At 38.1% G+C, this 19358-nt stretch overlaps 1 protein-coding gene across 1 annotated transcript; it reads right to left on the bottom strand.

Moving 5' to 3' along the window:
* Positions 1-577: 577 nt before the first annotated feature.
* Positions 578-14634, bottom strand: LOC114143940 (uncharacterized). The gene is made up of 18 exons (XM_028016355.1): positions 14134-14634; positions 13004-13162; positions 12595-12713; positions 12325-12508; positions 10626-10738; positions 9464-10541; positions 8830-8954; positions 7954-8209; positions 7602-7729; positions 7403-7499; positions 7184-7306; positions 6733-6905; positions 3863-3960; positions 2194-2321; positions 1427-1607; positions 1173-1317; positions 858-980; positions 578-623 (listed from the first exon to the last, which is right to left on the bottom strand). The coding sequence occupies exons 1-17, from the start codon at positions 14558-14560 to the stop codon at positions 906-908; spliced, it is 3609 nt and encodes a 1202-aa protein (XP_027872156.1). The 5' UTR covers positions 14561-14634; the 3' UTR covers positions 578-623; positions 858-905.
* Positions 14635-19358: the final 4724 nt, after the last annotated feature.

The following is a 19358-nucleotide window of genomic DNA, read 5'->3' on the forward strand; positions in this document are numbered from 1 at the left end:
CATTTTATATAGGTGCACCTACAAGGATTTGTATGCACTAACATTTGACCTAACAAGCAAAGAGTCTTAATTCATTAAATGATATCAAGTTCTTGACTTTACAGGCAGAAATAAAGTACATTTGGTCGAGATTTGAAGACAATCTCATCTTTGCCTTTATCGCACTTAGATTTGTAATCCATCTTCAGCACAAATACTAAGTACATGAATTCCTCTCAATTTGAGATGTTGACCTTTTTATTTTGCTGGCAAACAGAATGACGGAGACAAAACCTCGGCAAAAAAGTAGAAGTATATTTTGACTTTGTTCAGTTGAAAACACTCCATATATATTTCTATGATGCATTTATTGGTGTAAATGCAAACATTTATCAGCAGAATTTGCAAAAAGTACCCCCTAATTACAATTAAATATGAGGGATGTTTTTAAAAACAGTATCTCAAAAAGCTCGCATGTAATGCCTTTCTGAAGACAAGGTGATTTTCTTGCTGTAGTTTTAACCTAAACGTTTACTGCTCATCCTCATGTCAATAAGTAAAAAAGTTGCAGGATAAAAGGAAAACACAAACCCCCGCCTTCAGAGTTGTTTAAGAGCTTTTATTGAAGGTTATTTGTATCATATCTGAGGACAAAGAGGAGAGAAGACAGTCAGAACGCAGATATAAAAGCTTTCAAACAGGAGCTTCTGCTATTTGTACCATCATTTTTCAAGTGTTATGTATGTTTTGGCTAACAAAAAAAAAAAGTTATTTACTCAGTTACCATTCTCATTTAATTAGGTTAAATTAAATTGTAGATTTCACAAACTTTCTGGACATTTTCAGTCTGATTACCATAAAGCTGCATGTTAGTATACCTTCCACTGGAACTCAAGGATGCTGTGAATTAAATCCATTTTCCATCGTCAGTGACCAAAGCATCCCTCAACACAAGGACCATCTCGAGGAGAGCAGATCTCAGTTGAACACATGAAGTAGATCTGAAAGGGAGCCAAATGAAGATTAGGAATGAGTAAATAAAGTATTGCAGACAAGAAAACCTCATTTGAATTTTAATCTCATTAATAAATAGTTACGTTCAGGTAAAATATATATATAAACTCAGTCAAAGCAACTGTTAATAAGCCATATTGAGGCTTATATTTACAGTGACCGTCTCTGCTCAGCCTTACCTCCTCATCCATATCCTGGAACTCCCCATCAGGGAGGAACTGAAAGGTGTTAATGGTGAAGCGGCGAGTCTGACTCTGAGGAGACGGTGGCGTCGGGTCTGACAGAACTGTCTCTGGTGGGGCTGGGTCCAGAGGGTTGGGGCAACTGGAGTGATGGCATGAGCATTTTAAATTCTTAAAAGAAACTACCTCCTCAGATGAGGTTGATTTAGTCAATGCTGGTTGTTTTTAATAGTGTAGATGTTCTGGTATACCCATTGTAAAGCAACACCCACGCTGCTTTTCCAGAGCGAGGGTATGCCACACAGAAGTGCACCAGCAGCACCAAACTGGGATCTGGGGAGCCGAGGAGGCGCACTTCAAGGTGGAGAGGTTTCCCCAGCAACATGTGCAGAGGCTGGTGATACTGTGGGTAGTAACTGGTGTACTGGGCATCTAATATTAGATGGTAGCATAGGAGGGAAATAATCAGTTCAACAACAAGCCTTCAACCAGCATGCATCTACATTTTTCATGATGCAATCATTCTTTTGTAATCTTTAATAGAGATGTAATGAATCAGTGTAGAATATTGTAGACCGGTTTGATTCGACCATACATTGTATTTTTTTTCTTTGTTTTTGCTCATTCTGAGCTAGTTGTAATGTCAATTTTTTTTTAAAAGTCCTTTTTATATTCACAAACTATTTAAGTAACTTTGTTCAATGTACTTTCCAGCTTAGGTTTGGCTAATAATTTAGATTTTGAAACATGGATGATAAAATGCAGCCAAGAATCACTGCCAAGTGTAAAACAGCCCTTTAGTTCAGCATCGACTACAACTGGGGACTCCAAGTCTGGTCCTTGAGAGCTACAATCATATTTCACCAGACAATATCATATTCAAAGCAATCAGATAGCACTAAGACAGACTGCACTTAAACATGAAATACTGTCCTTTTTAATATCACGAGACTTTTAATATCCACCTCTTTTCTCAAACATAACAGAACCTTTTGGTTTTGAAAGAAAGACCATTTACCTTTGGCAATCCTGAGCTGGACTCCAAACACCCCCTGAGTATGAACATCAGGACCAAAGGTGGGAGTTTTAACAACATAGCTCACACTGAGAACTGTTCCTGGCACGTATCTGCACTCCACCAGTAACCTGGAAATAATGGACAAGACTGAAGTCATGGCAAAAACTGTTTAAATCCAACATGTATTACTTTTACAATTTTACTTTTGCAACCAAATGTATTGCAATCAAAATCACAATGAGTTGCGATCATGTTGGTTAAGAAAACTGAAGATTACTTGCAGTCAGACAGCAAGTGTAAAGTAGGAGCGCTGAGAGATCAGAACGTAGAAACAGCTGCTAAGGCTTTCTTGTGGCTTTATTGCTCCCCAAGCATTCACTGGAAGCGTTTCAGGAGCAGAGCATCTGTTGTACAGTGTTTCTAACAAAGTTCAGATTTGTTTTGCCAGCAAAGCTAATCACACACAGAAAACTGATGCATGTTTGAAGTCAACTGTAAAAAACCACTCCACAGGCCTTAATGTTTCTGAATTTGTTCATTTCAAAGACGTGCATCTCATAGAACTGATGCCAAATTGCATTTCATTTTTATGTTAAAATAAGACTGATCTTTGTAATGACTTCTGGTTAGCATGACATTTTTACAACTAGAGCATCTCAAATTAAGAATTAAGTTTGTTTTATTTGTTTGCATTTATTTGCTTTATTTTCCTTCAAACTTAAACTCCAGTAGATTTATTACGCAGTAAAAAAAAAATCGTCTTATTTTTAATTGACTGCAGCTATAACCCAAAATCCAGCTGGTCAGTGGAATTGCAATATCTAATTTACTGACATATGCCATTTGACTACAAATATGTCACCTTGCTGAAGAGCATGTCCATGTAGATTACATTCACTGAATACTTTCCGAGATTGTTGTTCTTAGCCGAGCTAAAGTCCTTTTGATGTCTCTGGTTCACGAATGACAACACAATAACTGCGACAGTTTTCGCCCACGTCCCCGATACGTCTGTGTGATGGCTCTTAAAGCTCTGACCCCACCAGCCTTGTGAAGCTTCTCAGAACTCTTGAATGAGCTTTGCTTCACAATCTTCTGAAAGTGCAGTCATCTTGTGCACTTTCTCCGTATAACACATTTTCCTTCCACTGAACTTTCCAATAATATGCTTGCATACAGCAAGCATTAATGACAGTCTGCTGGCTAACTGTTGAGCAGCAAACAAGATTGTTTAGGGAATAACATAAAATTTTGCATGAAACATAATTTTAGTTATTCTTAGGTAATATTCAATGTTATGAGAAACTAAATGTCGTATTTTCATTAGCAGAGAGCCAAAAACCATCGAATCAGAAATACAAGTTTTAACATATCAACATGTCCCAATGAAGTTGTATTGTTCAGTTCAAGGACTTCTTCTCCTTGAACTGAACCAAAATAAAGTTAAAATATTTTTGGAATTTATATAGACACACTTGTAATTAAATAACATCTACAGTCAAGAAAGAATCAAATACGGGAGAAAAACTTAAAACCACAAATTATGTGCATGTTGACGACGTAATTTGATCTTTCAGTGGAACGATGCAAACAAACAAACAAGGTGCATGAGGTTATTCAGATAGAGCAGTAAGACTAATACAGGTAGGATATAAAAGAGTTAGCTGACCTGACAGGTGAATCTCTTGTGATGGTGCCATAGTTAAGGCTGACAGTTTGTACTGTGTTCATAATCTCCACCATGTAGATGACAGTCTTCCCCACCACCTGTCAGGACAGAAAGAAAATGCTGGTAACAAAAATAAACATCCTGTGTTGCAATATATTTAATAGAATAGCTATATATTTTTCTGATGCTCAACAAATACAAAAAAATAAAAGCTTTAAAATTTCCATCTTTTAAACTGAAAACTAACACAGGGGTGGGTGAAATGTGTCCCAAAATTAGGATTTATACATTTAATAATAATTAAAAGAAAAGATCTTGAGCTTCATCTCGTGTATTTAAAAAAAAAAATGCATAGGACAATCTCAGTACTTGTTGATATTTCATGTTTCAGTGAAACTAGGATAAAAAAGGTAAAGATAATGTTTGAAACTCATCTACAGTTAATCCCGTTTTATACCCAGAAAAAAAAACATTCGCAGGGAGTTGAAAATTGCTATAAATTGCTTTAAATTGTTATATAATGCAAGCAGATACTTAAGAGCACAAAAGTGAGGACCACATTATTGCAAAATGCTCTGCAAGCATGTAATGATGATCATCACTTATGTGGGGTACATTTGGTGTCCATTTTGAATTTACAATATAAAAGCCATTTTTCTGCCCTTTTATAATTACATTTTATGGCAGATGATCAATTTATTGGAAAAATTTAAAATTCTGAAAAAAGTTTTTAACAGGTTAGAGAAGACTTCGGCCAAGTGCATCTTGATACCATTCAAAGCAACAATCTTATGTTTACCTTCATAACCAGTTAGTTTGGAGCAGATTTGTGATAAACTGACAGCACAACAACATTCAAATCTGTTGATGTTTCTATAGTGAAAGCTCACAAGACAATTACACCCAACAGAGCACAGAGACTTGTTCTTACATAAACTGTCACAAAATCACATCATATTCAGTCAGCACTGCAGAGCAGTCAGTGAAGCGTGTTTTGTTAAAAACTCCACACCAAAATCATATCAAGATGAACCTTAAAAATCTAATCTTGAACAAAAACTACACATCCCTATAAAATTACTCCCGCAAAAACATTACAAAAAACAAATCTATTCTGTCCATTTGGATGAATCAATCCTTAATCCATTGATATGATCCCAAAAGTGTCAGCCTTCATGTTTGTTTAGGATGTTCTCCTGTGTTTCAAAACAGCTCAGTCTGTTTTAAAGAAAATGTAGCCTTTTCAGGGTCACATTTCTAGAACCTCTCCACTAGAACCTCCCAAGCTGAATCCATATTTACCAGTTCCTGGCCAAAACTGCCCAAAAAATCCACAACTGAAAAACTGCAAACACTACACAAACCTTTGTTTGATTAAACACCTTTTAATGGGTAAACAGTCTTGAAACATAGAAAAGTAATCCGTAGTGGGTCCATGTTCTCCTGGTGGTTGCCTTAATGTTCTGGAACATTGAGCACCAGCACTGACAGCCATCTCCTACAATAATCATTAGGCCATCAAGGATATTTCAAAACAGTAAAGCAAACTCCCACTAACTGCAAATACAAATATGTTCGGCTGATCAAAACGTCAAATCAGAATTTATGCTGTTACTTAGTTTAAAGCAGAAGAAATTCAGACAGGAAAGCCCCCAAAGTAGAAAACACTGCAGACAAGAATTTCTGAAAGCTCACCACTGTCTCATTTCGAGCCAAAACCCGTTCAGCTCAGGAGAACAAAACCTGTCTCCTTCCTGACTCCTGTCATTGCGGGACACTTCCATGGTGCTTATGCTTGCATACAACTCAACGGACTAACATAGAAACTTTCAGGCATCTGGGAATTGAACCAAAGGATGAACCAGACTTGAAATCTTGGCTGACGTCTATTTTTTCATGCAGCCAGACAAGGAAGCAGTGTGTTTGAGGATGTTCCCTTAAAAAACACACACATCGACATCTGAGCATTCTCAAATGCTCAAAAGGCTTAAGCATAAGCCTTTTGGCTGTTGCTTATGTTGTCAGAATTTAACTAACAATATAAGCAACATTTTCAATTCAAAAACTCTTTTTGCTGCTGAATTATTGATTAAATTGGAAAATGAGCTCAGTAACAAAGATCAACTGTTCATTTTTAATCTGCTAAATATTTTTTTTCAGTCATTGATGCCAAGTGTTATACCGGTATTTCAAGAACACGTAATCATTCATGTAACTTTTTTTTTCTTTAGTAATTTGAGCATTTGGGATATCCGTGGTTGCTGCAACATTGAGATGGTATTTTAAGCTTTGATAGCATCTGTGATAGGCCAACTCCTTTTTGCACAATAGTTTTATCCAACTTCCCATCAGATCATTTCACAAGTAAAAATTAAGCCAAAGTGGGCCAAGAGAAGAGGCTTTGTTTATGATCGCTGTCTGTGGTTGTCATTTGCGCAACAGATTTTCATGTGTACAACCAACAGAAATTTCTGACTCGAATGAAAGCAATTAATTGTGTTAAAAATGTTTACATTTTAAATCTATGTAACTAGTTAAATATGAAATCAATGCTTTAAATCACAGCCTTATGAAGCATGCACACACAACAGGAAAAAAATCTCAATCTGTTATTTGCAAATACAAATAATTTTGCTAGTCCTAACCCACATTACAGCTAGGTTCTGTTGGATTTAATGTTGAGAAAAAAAGAAACTGCTGCAAGCCTTTTTACACATAAGGCATGGTTTCAGCTGTATATAGTAAAATAAAAAATATATTCACAAACCAAATTAGTTAAAATGCCTTTGGCTTAACCCTGAGAAGCTGACCATAATGGCATTTATTTCCAACCCATTCTTCGATATTTTGACATGATTTATGAATCTCACCACTCTGCGTGTCCCACAGCCATCCATTGGGATTTTGAACAATGCATACTCAGGTGTCACCCTCTGAGGTCTGCAGGTGGAGTTGGTGGCAGCGACCAGCAGCGCAGTAGAAAGAGGGGGGTCCGTGAGGGAGGCGGGCACAGAGAAGATCATGTGGCGGTCAATAGTGCACTCTGGAGGGATGAACAAAGACACACAAACAGATACACATGCACAGTTACGAAAAGGTCGCATGAACAAAAGGTCAGAAATCTCAGGAGGCATTGATAACAAGACCCAAGATTCTTCTAGCCATTCTGTGTTGCTGCCAGCTTAAATCATGCTGCGCCTGCCCTGAATATGCTTCTTCACACGTCTGGCAGCTATAGTACTTTTCTGTACTCTAAAACAGCTCGACTGCACTTAGTTAAGTGGCGTGAAAATGCCAGTAGGGGTACAGAGTGCAGCTCACCATCCATTGGGTAGTAGCAGGCAGGGGGGTGCTTGTTGAAGCAGCAGCCCATGGAGAGGCACTGTGTCTCGGATATAGAGCTGGATCCGCAGGGGAGGCGGTATTCGCTGTGAAGGTTGCACTCTGAGGGGCAGCACGACAAATGTCAGGAACACAGCTGAAATAACAGACGGGCCTGGACAAACTGAACAGCCTTTTAGAGAGTTAAAATCTACCTACCATGCTCAGACCTCGGGATCACAAGCGGGCAGGAAACCTTTGCCTCCTTTTTTCCACTCCGAGTTGTGTAGAGGATGCTAATGATGTACATTTTACCCTTTTCACAGAAATACAGTCATACAAAGAGTTAATACGCACATAAAATAGTCACTTGTTCAAAATGTCATGTGCTCAGTGTGAAATCTGAATCAATACTTGCCTGCACGCTCATATGACAGTGTGAATGTAACTGGAGAAACAAATGGATTTTGCCATCGTTGGCCTCTCTTGCATAATATTCACATTCTTTAGGCGCTTCAGCAAGACTCATCTGGTTCCCATTGGTGTCTTAAATGCATATGTGAAAAACTCACAATAAGATATTTCAGTGTAGACCTTAAAGAGAACAATTACAGCTCTGCAGAGGGAGGCAGAAATCCCCAGTCACAATAAAAAGCCAAGCTTTACCCCCTGCTCCCACTCTCTGCACAGCAGAGCCTCTGAACCCTCTGAACTCATGCAGAAATGATAGCTACCATATGCACCTGGTGTGTACAAAAGCAGACACACACCTTTAAGAACTATTTCTGAAATGGGTCCAGGAGGAAGCACGACCTTCATCTGCTGGAAGGAGCAGAAGACTTCGGTCCTCGTGGCAATGGATGGACCCGACTCAACCTCGGTGGCGCTCGGAGCAGTGGGGAAAATCCATGGAGTTGCTTCTGGAGGATCAGGGGGACTTTGATATGGGCACTGTAAATCCAGAGTTCTATTCTGCCAAGTGGAGAAATCCCAATAACTTATGGGTAGAGAAATTGTTGTGGGAGTCTGAGGAGCGAGAGAGAAATTGATACAAAAGAAGTTAGCGCAATCACACAAAATTTATAGATACACATGTGTTTTTAAAAACAAGTGAATTTACCTAAGCTTGCAAAAACACTGTATTCTTGACAGCTAAGATGCATGGAGCATGAAAAAAAGATAAGACTCTACAGTCCACAAATGCCTACAGTCCATGATAGATTTATCTGAACATGAATTAAGTTAAACTGCTGCTCTGTTTAGATAAACAAAGATTCAGACCTTATAGAGCAGAACAGCCCTAGAAAGAAGAAATACAAATAGAGTTCTATCAAACTAAACGCTCAAAATACTGTGCAACCTTGGAACCGATTACATTTTTTAATACTTCTCCAGCTTTTTCCTATAATAAATCCTAACTGTTATGGTGTGTGATTCAAAATACATCAAGCTCATGTGCACTTTCATACCTAAAGTGCTGTAGTTTTACATAAAAAATACATTATTGCGAAGAGTTTAAAATGATCAGAGAGAAGGATGATCTTTACTGTCAAGGCAATAAGCAAATTTTATGTAAACATGAACACCAAGATAAACTCAGTAAACACACACTAGCAGCACATAGAGGAATTAAACAGTCGTCTGACCTGTAACTGGCTGTGGCAGGCCGGCAGAGGAGAATGGAGGATTAAGCCGTGGCCTGCAGTCGCCTGCAACATGTAGCCACAGAACGGAGACACGCTGGAGAGCGACTGCCATGACATAAATGGGTCTGAGGAAAGTCGTGATGCGGTTAAAGATTTTTGACATTTAGAATCAATATACTGCTTTAAAACTCATTTTCAAATGTAAACTCAGATTTTGCATTTAAGTTGGATGCCTCTGAGAAAGAAAAACTAAACAGGGGTTCAAAGGTTCTCAGATTCCAATAAACGGTATTGTTTTAACGTGAAGAAGAAGAAACACACTGAGGAGGAAAAAAAACAGTCAGATGGGATAAGGTGTAAATTCTGGAAACGCATATTTTGCCCATACTTTTTTGTTGTCATTGCCCCATTCTTATCCAGAAGAATAAAAACATTTAAGTCAAACTGTAGACTTTCTCCAGACTGAGGAACTCTCAGGAACAAATTTTAGCAGTTTTACACATTAGCTTTATAAAAACATTGTATCCTTTGATACCTGGAAACCCCTCATGCCAGAATACAAAACATATATGACAAGTCATAAGGAGCCACATTTTCCTCTGAGAAAATCTTTTCCATTTACATAAATACTGACCTCTGACATGGATGGATTCTGGGTCGGCATAGGGCAGGAAAGCAGCCATACTGTCCTGCATACACTGGACGTGGGATTCCTGAGGGGTGATCCAGTTTGGGGCTGCAGTGGGAGGAGGAATCTTTGGATATTGGGGTGAAAAGGGATGGAGTTTAGGGTGGTATGTTTGGTAGAACATGTAAGGACTGGCTGCCGGTTTCCCAGGCTCCTTTTGGACTGGTGGCAGATATGGAGGCAGCTGAAAGTGAAAAGGAGTTTGGATAGGAGATTGGCTGGAAGGATGCCCAAGACTATCGGGGGTGTCAACCGGTGGAGTAGCAGCAGGATATAAAGCAGAGTAAGAAAATACTGGATGGTAGTAGGACATGGGTGGATAAAATGAATTGGTTTGATGCTGTGGGATTAACGGCTGTTTTGGTGGAAAAGAAGGACGAGGTATAGGAGGTGGAGCTTTGGCCACTGGTGTTGCCGTGGATACAGGATGATCAGGTTTCAGATGATAATACTGAGGATAATATGGACCCACTGGAGACGTAGAATGGTCTTCAGCTGCTGAAATCAATTCCTGGTAATAGAATGGCAGGTAGGGATAGTAGACAGATGGGTGGTCAGGAAATTGAAAAACCTGATGTTCTGAAGGATCCTTCAGGTGAAAATGTGGAGTGAAGTACTGCAAATAGCTGCCTAAAGAATACAATAACTTTTCAGATCCAAGTGGGTTCTGGACGTGCTGTGGCATGGACTCAGGGAAGCGGACAGTGGTGGGCTGAAGTGGATGAGGGATCTCTAGGTGATGGGGGATGACTGGAGGTAGTTGGTGGTACTGGAAACCAGAAGAGAGGAGGTGCTGGTAGAGTGGGTTTTGCATCATCTGCTCCTGGACTGGGGCTCGATGAGGGGGAGGGAGAGTGGTAGTGGGGACAGGGTGGGTTGGAGTTAGCAAGTATGGAAACAAAAGGTCACCGGGAAACTGAGGAAGATACTGAGGCAAGGATGGAGAATAGGGAAGCTGAGGGCTGACTGGGCAGGAGAGAACATACTGCAAACCACCCAATATGAGCCGAAGCTGCGGACCATCCTGTGGGGAAAAAAATCATATTAACCTCATGTTATTCACTGGTGAGAATCCAGGTGCAGTCTTCAACTAAATGAGCAAACTTACATCAGTTGTGATACAAGGAGCACTGTGGGAGATAAGGTAGGTCAACTCCTGGGCCTCGGAGTCAAGTAGGAATGCACACCTTTCAGACACAAAAGGATCCTTTGCTCCATCCACTGCCAAACAAATTAACATTTCTATTACCGATCCAATCCAGGATTGAAAACTGAATTTTGGGCACTTCCATGCCACTTATGAGTTTTTGACTCAAACCTCTTGTAATTTCATGTTCAACTTTAGAAACAAACTAGTCACTCCTGTGTTTGTTAATCAGTTTTGAAATTGTTCATCCAGAACTGTTGATATGTCTTTGTTAGAAATAGCACTCCTGCCACATACAGATTTTTTCTATTTTTGACTTTTTGTCAGACTAAAATATTTCAAACAAATTTGACTAAATCATTAAGTACAAAATCCAATTACCAAAAATGTTAATGTTTTGGCTATCCTGAGAAACCTGGCACAACTTGAAAAAAAACATTTCAAAGTGAACCACAATGAACACCATGGAAACCATCCAAGAGTTCACACAGGTACCAGAACAATGTCCAACATACTCCAGACCTGGGCCAAAAAAGACATCCATGAGAAAATTCTCAGGCAAAAACCACTGAAAACCACAGCCTGGTTTCACATTCTCCAAACGTCTTAATGAGTCACAAGACAAATATTCTATTGACTATGAAGGCACAAAAAAAATACGAATTTTTCTGCATTTGGGCAATGCAACAAGATTTAATAACAGGCAAGTCCACCTGGCCTAGGCAAAGACCTCTAATGGGCCAGACATTTAGAACACCCCTCCAGAATTAAAACAAGTCACCAAAGAAGAGTGTGTCAAAATTCCTGTGCAGTCATGTAAAACACTGACTTTCATTTACATCAGCTTGGTGTCGACACAAACAATTTAGGGGCATTTTTTTTATACACAATGCCACATTGAATAATTGTGTTTCTTAATAAACAAAACCATTCAATAAACTACTTGGAAACAGACAACTAGATATTTAAAAATAAATTTGTAGAAATTTATTTCTACAAATAAACTTATACAAAAAGCATAAATTTTGTGCTGTGAATATGTGAATATGTATTCACAGCACAAAAAGAAGACAGCTGAGAAAAAATGCCTTTTGCCCCACTGGTCAGTCTGCCAAGTAAATTCTGAGCAGATACAGCATAAATAGAACTAGAAAGCCACAAAAACTGGCCTTCAGTAATATATATATATATATATACATTCATATCTTATTTTCATATATATAACTCTTAGCAAGGTCACCAAGTACAGGATTGTAACGCCTGATGTGGCTACAGAGTAATATCAGGCTCTGTAGCCAATGGTTGCAGACTACTGCAATCTGAAAGAGTTGCACAATCAGCTGTTCTGAAATAAAAATCACTTGCCTAACTTTAATAAATTAGCGTCTTTTATTGCACCAAACTCCCTGTGCAGGCTAAACCAAACGTTTTAGACTTGGATCTTACAATCCGTATTTTATTGTATTTATTTTCAGTCATTTTTAACCTTGCCATACACAAGCCAAAGAAGAAAAAAAACACACACTGCTGAAAAAGAGATGACACAATATTAGTACAGAAATAGATAAATATGTACATTTGTATCAATGGCAAATCCACTAATCTGTAGCTTGAGATTGTATTTGTTTTTAGTTTCATGATGCGTCTGTAGCCTACATACCAATTACATCAAGCACAGGTATTCTATGCTCCTGCCCTTGGATCTTCACTGCCATGCCATAGGCAGAGCAGAAGACAAAGGGCGCAGACAAGGAGTACATGGGAATAGCTGTGGATATCATCACCGGGCAGGACAACTTCAGTGGGCTCCCCAACCACAGCATGGGTAGCACGTAGCTGCCATTCTGAAATATAGAATAAATAATTAAATAAGACACAGCGCGGCACAGGTATACTATAACTAAAACAACAACACTTTTGATCCTGACACCTCCTTAAGAATATAGCAGCCATCATATGGCACCATCATCTCCAGGTCAGTCCATGATGCCTTCACCGAGTAGCCACAGTAGGAAGGTAGCTCGAAGATGGAGATTGGAGAGGCACTGTCTGGAAAAAGATGTTTAAAGATTGTGAACAGAATTTAGAGAGACTTGAGGAAAAAAGGGACTTAATACAGTGCTTAGTTCATCCCTGGGAAAAGGTCATATTCACTTCAAGTTAAAAATTGGTGTGGGATAGTTCAGCTATCAGGCAGAAAAGGAAATCACTGTCATCACAATTACCACCATTAACATATGAATCTTTCTGCTTTGTTCATGCTCTTTGATGTAAACACAGCACATCTACAATGCATCCAATCACCTAATGAGATGTTTGCAGCATGAACTGAGCCTTACTTCTGTCGACTTGCAGGTGGATGAAGCCTCTACCGGACAAAGTTAAGGTCATGACATCGTCAGCACACTCCACCAGAGGTCTCATGGCCTCCCATTCAGAGAAATATGGGCTAGAGTCAGACGACAGGCCAAAAACCTTCCCCTGAATTTCAGAGAAACCTGAAGGATACAGAAAAACATCTCCAGATTAATGTCAACATGTCTAAATTTATTAAATGCTTGCACTGATCATGTATATTATTTTTTACTTCTTGAAGACGCAGACATTACACTTAAATACAATTTAGAAACGTCAAAGCCCAGAAACGTCAAAGTCCAGTTTTAAATACTTCCAGTTAAAACTGGAAGTATTTAACTGGAGGTAAATACTTCCAGTTTACCTCATGCAGCTCTGAACAATGTTTTCTAGTATATTGAGCAAAATGTGATTCAGGCACATGAACAGTTATTGCATGGTTGGGGTGGGTTTAGTAATAAATAAATCAAATTAGAACTGCTTTAATGTTAGCCAAGCACAATCCCTTGCAGGCAAAAGAGTGAGGATATATCAGTCTGACTGTGATAACATTTACAGCTCATGCTAACTGTATACATAATAAAAGTGCAAAACTAGTTTGTTAAAAGCCCGTAAAATAAATTACTAAAAAATGCTATTCAAGAAAACATCTATACATAAGGAGCTAGAGATTAGGGCGTTGGCAATGAGGCCTTCCTAATAATTGAAGTTCACCCCAACAGTCTGAATAAAAGTGGAAACACCCAAAAATATGCTGAATTATAAGTGTTTGAAGCTATGTCAATAAACATTTTCCCATTCATTATTAAGAGTATGAACAATTTTTAGTGTGCCAATCTTTCAAAATAAAATGCAAATAAAATCGTTTTACTGACGCTAATTTCCAATGAGAAACTAATGAAGTTGACGTAAATGTCATGCGTGTTAATTTGATATATTCTTATTTATGTCATGCGACAACAGCTGTAAAATGGCTGAATTTCTTCTGGGTTTAATTCATTAAAATACTTCCAGCTTACCGTACAATAGAGTTTCCCCACAGTTGTATTTACTATGTAAAGAACTTTGGTCAACTTTTTTTTTTTTTCAGCAGGTTAAATAAATTTTACCTCACCTGTAAAATCTGCTTGATAACCATCTTCAGAGTCTGGAGCAAAGGGTATTCCTTCTTCCTTGACGTTACCAGCGGTCCAGGTGGGGCTAATGAGGGCTAACCTGTCGCTAGTTTGATTAAGTTCTGGTGTCCTGACACCTGGGTGTGGGTTTGCAGGATGCTTAATGTCTAGCTGGGGCTCCAGGAGTTCCGACAGGATGGATAAATTCCCACTGGGGGTCCATATAACCTGTTTAACCGTATACGGCTGTCCTCGCTGACCGTCTTCAGGCCTCTCCTCCCAGGCTAAGGCTGACTCTCCTCGCTTGGTGGTCGAATCATCTTCCCTTCGCGCTAAACTAACCGAACCACTTAATTGAAAAGAATAGAAAAGAACAATAAGCACTATTAAAAATAAACGTATTTCTCTTATTAGCTCGCAAGGCATCGCCGGTTTGAAGAAGCGCTTTCCTAACACGCACACTCACGAGTCACCTGAACACGAGGCGATTAATTAGGAGTCATCAAGCACCAGCCAATTAAAGAGCAGCAAGTCGTCACAAAACATGGAAACTGGGAGAAAGTTTCTGCTGGGCAGTGATTGAGATTTTTTATTTTTTTTATTTTTACGATGCATTGTCAGTATAAATTCTAAAATGAATTGGATCAATTTTACTCTGATAAATTGTTTGAATTTAATACAAATAAAACAAGTGTGAAAATTTGCTTCATTTTTTTCTTTATATTTGAATCAACATTTCTAAACAGCGATGTAAATGTAACAGCCGAATGATTCTTAACTAAAAAACTTTAATTCAACATTTTCAAAATATACTTACATCTTAAAACACAATTTTTAAGATCATTATATTCAAACTTGTTAAGAAGAAAAAAAAATTCTATGGCCCACAAATACTTTTAACTCAGCAATCTTGGCCTGAGAGTTTATACATTTTTTTATTAATTCTGTAGCTTAGTACCTTTATTGTATTATTTTAAATGAAGGCGACTAAATGCAAAACATAGCAGTCACTAAATCTTAATTGGTGGTTGGTCTTTATGAAGCTGCCAGCAGATGCTTCCTAAATATGATTATTTTTTCTGATCCAGGCTCAGCAGTGGATCCAGATTAAAAGTAAATAATTATTAATAATAAAACCTTTGTGCATTTAGGACTGGAAACCTCTCCAACAATGACCGTTGCATATAGGCCTAGCCCCCTTATTATCCTGCAAGGACAGGCAGCTATAGAAAACGGATGAATTAGTGCATTTATGTGCCCTTGGTGAGTCATATCTTTTTGTCCTGAAAAAAGGTGCAGAAATACTTTGAATATCAGAAATCTTCTTGCAGGGGTTGTGAGTGCAGATGAAAGTCAGGTTTGCTCCTAAACAAATCCAGCAAGAGATATGAAGACTACAACTGTTGTTTGCTTAATTATTTTTTGCTTGAGGAAAAGAAGGACACTGATATAAACTGAGAGCACGGGAAAGGGGGTACGAGAGCTGTTGAAAGGGATGGGAAACCGTGGGCATGTTCCACTAGCAAAGCCTAAAACATCAGAGGATATCAGCAACCTCTAGGTTCTTTCCCAGTATCGCTGCTTGATACAACACCAGGCTGACTGTTGTCCAAATACAAAATGTTACCAACTCCAGTTCCAGATGCATTCCACTTTTATTGGTTAACATTTTGGCCCCAGCAGCTTGCACAACTCTTCAGAAGCATAATCTGATTTGAGCCCACTCACCCCCTCTTTGTCTCTCAGAAAACAAACCCTCTCTACGTCTAACATCAAACCATGTCATGTTCACTAAGTCGTCGGTCTGTTAATGCCGAGTGAAACTCTACTGTCAACAAAAGAGGAAAAGAGTGAGACACAGCAAAAGAGGAAGTGTATGCGTCTGCACCCTTCCTGGCTCCGACAGAATAAAGCAGCCATTGTAGTATTCAGAGCAGGACTTCATCAGTCCAGGCCAGTTTCTCTGAGAGATCACCGGCTGTCAGATAGCCGCGCTCTCAAGAAGCCACTCTGTGACAGTTTGTTTCATCCAAGATGGATGATGCTTATATTCTGCCAACTAATCCCGTAACATCATGACTTTACTTCACCCATGCTCGTAAAATAATATTTGTCTGGCAATCTCCATTTTGATTATGTGTATTTGAAGGAAATGTATTCTAGTGCACAAATGCAATGTGTGCGCAGTAGAATATTACACAAACATAGAATATTGACATGAACAAAGTCATTTCTGTTACTGAGAGGTAATATAAAGTATTTACTACTCAGTCCTCAGGCTGGCATAAAAAAAAATCTGATTAACTTCAGATTTCACTGATGTTAGAGTACAAGAATTTTATGAATGCTAGAGACAGGGCATGTTTCATTATACAGGCCTGTTATGATGTCAGTGAGTGAAAAACAATGAGATTATATAAAATGGGGAGAAAAGTATTGAACATTGCAAATGAATAGTTCTTGCAGTTTCACTTGTATAATAATCATATCACCAGTAACTTTGGGCCACAAAAAATATTAGCTAATCATGTCGTACATTGCTGTCTGGCTCTCCAGTAATGCGATTTCTGATGTTTGTTGTTTGATGCAGAAGACAGTGTTAAAGAAAATAACCAAGATGTTCTGGTAAAGTCATTAAGAAAACTACTTAAATGTTTAATTCCAACTTATTCTATAAAATATTGTTGAACTATAAATAATGGGTTTCTTTTGTTAAAGTTTTCTGGATAGACTACTCATGACCTTCATTCTATTTGCAGTGGATGCAAATGAAAAAAACATTAACATCACTTGATAAAATGTTTTTTTCATCACGACCGGCATCCATGTCAATACATATCACTTAATTTCCTAATTTTGTGCGGCCCTTATGTGTAACACAGGAAACACAGAGTTAAATCCAAGTTTCCACATTCAGTAGACCAGGAAACTGGTTACTTTTCCAATATATAACCCTTTTTCTTCAGTTTGAAGACAGACAGAGCCAAAAAAAAAAAAAAACATAAAAATTGCCTTCAGGTTTTCAACAACTTTTTGGCTTGGTGCTTATGGGGTAAACAGAGATGTTCCAAAACAATGAGAAAAGCTGGCCAGCTCAGAGGCAAGGGGCATAATAACTGTCATTCTCTGTCTAAGACAATGATTCTCTTATTTAATGAAGACCTTCAGAGAAGACTTGGAGACACCAGCATTGAGGAATGTTCTTACAGCTACAGACTTGCAACTATAAATTTATACCGCTGACACTTTTAGACACTTTATGACTTTGCAAGAACAAACTTTAATGCATTTTATTAGAATTTTAGGTAGACAGTCACAACGAAGTGCATTATTTTCTAACAGGTTATGTGCTGTAACCTGCCAAAGATTTTTTGCAAAGGGATCTATATATGTGGTGCTGCTCTGTAGCATCTGCAATTAACAAAATTATTGCATGGGAGAGGAAGTTGGGCCTCAGAGGCAGGTTTTCTGTAAGACAATTCTTGCTGCAGACGTAAATATTCAGACTGAGGGGTATTATCCAATTGAAAACATAACAAACAGCTTGACGAATCATAATTTTTAACCCTCTAGTTATGGAGATGCTTTTCTTGAGCAGGCACAGGGAGAGCTGGTTCGAGTTATTGGAAGATGGATCAAGATCCACAATAATTTGAAGGTTGTGATAGGAAAATATCAAAATGCAAAATAAGAAAAAGAAAAATCGAGAGATATGAATAACTTTGCAAGGAATTGAACCTCTTTACCTTGACATCATGAAAAGCAGAAAATTTGGTGACCTGCTGTGCCTGTTTATATTCAAAACACATCATTCTGTGGGGAAAAATAAGATATTAAACATTCGGTCAAAGCAAAGCTCTGATGAAAACTGTGCAGGCATTTTGTCATAGTTCAATGCTACGACAGTGAATCCCGAGGTTCAATTGCAGTGTTTCTCACTGATGAGCCTGTTGATACTGTTGATGAACTTATAAATGTGGTTCCGGCATAAAGAAATCAACATACTGTAGCAGCTGAACATTTATAAAGCTCATAAGTGCATGAAAAATTCCATAGGCTGAGCAGCTCACAGTCATAGTTTTAATCTTTTGAAAATATTTTTATTTTAGCAAGCACACATGCACAGACACTTTGGGATGTTTTGGATCATCCAATTTCTTTCCACTGAACCAAGTACTAGTGATTCCCTAATCTCAAGAATTTCACAGAGGATCATGCATATTTTCTTTTATAACCCTTTAAAAGCTGTCACACAACATTAGAAGATAATTTGCATGGATTTCTGTGGCTATTTACACTAAACCTGGCTTTATGCAAAAATGAACTGTAAAAATGATGGATTGAACTGAAATTGATCTCTTTTTCATAAGAGGGAACTCCATGAGGTAAAATATTGAAGCAAAATGTACTATTTGTGTACTGGTGTTGAGTGAAAAAGCATTTTGAAAATATAAAGCAGAAAGGCCTTTCTTCCAGGAATAAGTTATTAATGAGTTCCTATTGGGGTTGCCAAGGTTTCAGGAGCTTAAACATTTTGGAAGAGAAATATTGTCATTCGGTAACTTCACAATTTCAGTCTTTTCAGATCTCAGATGTTGTTGGTATTTAGAAGAATGTTTTCTTCATCAGGTATATGTCAACTTTATGCAAACCCTTAATAGGTTGTCCACCATTACAACCTACTTACTTTAACTATGACCACAAAGCTATAACATCATGGCATCAAAAATAAAGCAGTTAAATAAAAAAAAAAAAAAAACATTATTTACATCAGGTTTCACCAGCAACTGGACAGTTGAACATTTTTAAAAACAAACTTTGGATAGGTTGTAATTGGATAATTTGTATAGGTCAAAGTATACATCATTAAAGAGCAACTTATTATTTTTTTCTTTTTACCTAAATCTGATTTTAAACAATTCAGAAACTGCAAGCCTTTCTTGCTTATATAGCAGATGTGTGAGACTCTTTATGTTTTAGATTTACAGACAGGTGAATGGGAATAATTTATGGTTTGATGGATAGTTTATTATTGAGCAGGTAAAGAAAATAGAAACGTAAAAAAAAATTGAGGATTTTTGACTAAACAAAATTGTGTCCTTTGAGTATTTTTAACATTAGAAGATTCAACCATGTGGCAACATGTTTGGACATGATTGGCCAGCTCTCCAGGGTGAAACATGGTGGCAGCAGAGTCATGCTATGGTTTGCAGCTGGGACAGAA

This window comes from Xiphophorus couchianus, chromosome 5, assembly GCF_001444195.1.
Source record: "Xiphophorus couchianus chromosome 5, X_couchianus-1.0, whole genome shotgun sequence".
NCBI lineage: Eukaryota > Metazoa > Chordata > Actinopteri > Cyprinodontiformes > Poeciliidae > Xiphophorus > Xiphophorus couchianus.

Excerpts from the sequence above, each read along its gene's own strand:
- LOC114143940 (XM_028016355.1), bottom strand. The coding sequence starts at position 14,560 with ATGCCTTGCGAGCTAATAAGAGAAATACGTTTATTTTTAATAGTGCTT. Across the intron at positions 13,163-14,133 it reads TTATCAAGCAGATTTTACAG|GTTTCTCTGAAATTCAGGGG; the intron begins GTGAGGTAAAAT and ends TGTATCCTTCAG. Across the intron at positions 12,509-12,594 it reads GCTGCTATATTCTTAAGGAG|AATGGCAGCTACGTGCTACC; the intron begins GTGTCAGGATCA and ends TCTATATTTCAG.